The 2,500-nt window shown below is 58.9% G+C and overlaps 1 protein-coding gene across 11 annotated transcripts in view; it reads right to left on the reverse strand.

The window, feature by feature from the left end:
• LOC125043020 overlaps positions 1–2,500 on the reverse strand; it is a 244,213-nt gene that overhangs the window by 20,554 nt on the left and 221,159 nt on the right. For all 11 annotated transcript variants that reach the window (XM_047638964.1, XM_047638962.1, XM_047638966.1 and 8 more), the window contains one exon: positions 144–424. In XM_047638964.1, coding sequence (XP_047494920.1) covers positions 144–424 — 281 coding nt within the window. The remainder of the gene's footprint in view (positions 1–143; positions 425–2,500) is intronic.

Here is a 2,500-nt window from a genome sequence, read left to right on the forward strand (position 1 = left end):
GTCATCCTTCCTGTATCCTCATCTCCTCAGCCCCCTTTCGCCTCCTACTCCCCCCCCCCCTCCCTCCCTTCCGGCAGAAGAGCCCCCCTCCCAGTGCGCGGGAGGACTGGCGCCCTCACGCCCGCGCGCTCTCGCCTTCTTACCTGGGTATGAGGAGGTTCTTGGTGGCCTTCGTGTGGCGGCGGATGGTGTTGGTGGCCCTCGGGGACTGCAGGGGCGCGGGGGCCGAGGGCACGACGCCCACGGGGGAGCCGGGGGCGGGGTGGGCGTTGTGGGCGACCCCGGGCGTGATGGTGGCCGAGGTGGTGCTGACCGAGCCCTGAGGCGTGGGCGGCGACAGCGGGGACACGGGCGTCGTGGGCGGGGACGTGGGGAGCGGGCGGGCATTCTCCTTGTGGGCGGCGCTGTTCTCCCGGACGTAAGTCTGTGAGGGAAGAGAGAGGAAAGGCGTGAGAAACAAGCGATAATCCGAAAACAGCACACGAGTGGAATGAATGAAATCCCTATAAGGCTGTAAATAAATCGAGAAAATGGAAATGTACCCGAAGAAGGGCTTGCTCTTCTCCTCCAGGGCCCTCCTCTACGACCCGTTAGCGCTGTGACCTGTAACATCCAGTCTTGACCTCCCTCGCCCCGCCCGCCCATAACAGCCGCCAATCCCTAAAAATGGGTTCCTTGACTCCCACTCCTCCCTTCGCCCCCCCCCCCTCCACGCCTCCATTCCTTCGCTTGACCAACGCCGCCCCCAATCCTACTCCCTTTCTACCTCAACTCTTGCTCCTACGGCTCTTTCCACTCCTCCATTTGCAGTGTGGCTGTCACCCTCGCTCGCGCCCCTGATCGATCGCCTACAACTCGGGCCTTCCACCCCACTCCTCCCTTCCTCCCTCCCCTAGCGTTCTTGAGGTGGTAAGCTTACATACACAGTAACATACACACACAAACACGCATGCACACACATTCGCGCACGCGCACACACACGCACACACGCACACACGCACACACACACACACACACACACACACACACACACACACACACACACACACACACACACGCCCACACACACACACACACGCCCACACACACACACACGCCCACACACACACACACGCCCACACACACACACACACGCCCACACACACACACGCCCACACACACACACGCCCACACACACACATGCCCACACACACACACGCACGCACTCTCGCACGCCCGCCCGCACATACATAAACATACACACAAACACACACGCGTACGCACCCGCACGCACTCGCACACAGCGACAACCGCACACGAAGCCCAGGCGGCTCATGAGCCTCAAGAGCGGCTGGGCGAGACAGCGGCGCCCCTTCCTACAAGGTCATGGCACACGCCAGCACAAACCACCGCATCGCCATGTACGGGCGTGGGTGTGCGCGCGTCTGCAGGCCGAGGCATCAGCAACACCGCTATCGCCGCCTGCCTTTCTCCTCCCTCCCTTCCATCCCCCCTCCCCTCCCATCCCTACCCCACACCCTCAGGCTCCCCAGCCTCACAGTTCAACGGCGGTTCATTCATTCATAACCTCCGCCCATTCAGAAAGGTGTGTGTGTGTTTGTTCTTTTCTCTCTCTCCCTCTCTCTCTTTCTACGCGACGAGAGCGCGCGCGAGTACACATATAAATACGCACAACCGACTTTCCAGTGCCATTGTCTTTTTTTTTTTCTTTTTTTTTAAGGAGATGCACAGAATACACACACGCACATGAACACAGACGCAGGCTGACCTCCCGCCGCAATTATTAGTTTTCTTCTTTCTCTCTCGTAAAATTCGCACGAGAGTACATAAACACTCACGCAAGCCGACCTTCCATTTGTTTCTTCCTCCGCGCACTCCGCCGGCGACAATGCATCATCAACGGACCTTGACACACACTGGCAAGGAAGTCGGGGAAAACAATTAGAAAAATGAAGGGAAAAAAATCCCGGAAAAAGTAATCCGAGCCGCCATCAACGCGCCGAGATCGGTAGTTGCGGCAGCGTTAAAATCTTCGCCCGTGCGCCGTCTGCCTCGCTCTCCGTCCTTCCTTCCTTCCTTCCTTCCTTCCTGTGTCTCTCGCTCTCGCTCTTCCCCTAAAAAATCGTGACGAAAGCTGACCTCCTCTAGGCGACATTCACGGACACTGGGCACTCTCACTCACTCACTTGGTCTGTCTGTCGCTAACCACTTCTCCCTCTCTCTCCCTCCCTTATCTCAGTCCGTCCGTCCCTCATTCTCCCTCTCCCTCAGTCTCTCTCCTCCCCCCACCCCCCTTCCTGAAACCTTCCCTTCAGCAACAACAGAAATCTCTCTCCCCAGCCCTTCCGACGCACCGACGCGCTCCAAACGCAATTGCTGTCGGAGATACGCGGGAGAGTACGCAACCCCCGCCCCCCCTTCCCCCCCACTCGAACGCCCCCTCCTCCCCTCCCTAACGAGCGATGCGCAATTCCCTCCTCGAAGTCTAAAACATTGGCAT

The sequence above is a fragment of the Penaeus chinensis genome, chromosome 33 (genome assembly GCF_019202785.1).
Source record: "Penaeus chinensis breed Huanghai No. 1 chromosome 33, ASM1920278v2, whole genome shotgun sequence".
Taxonomy (NCBI): Eukaryota; Metazoa; Arthropoda; class Malacostraca; order Decapoda; family Penaeidae; genus Penaeus; species Penaeus chinensis.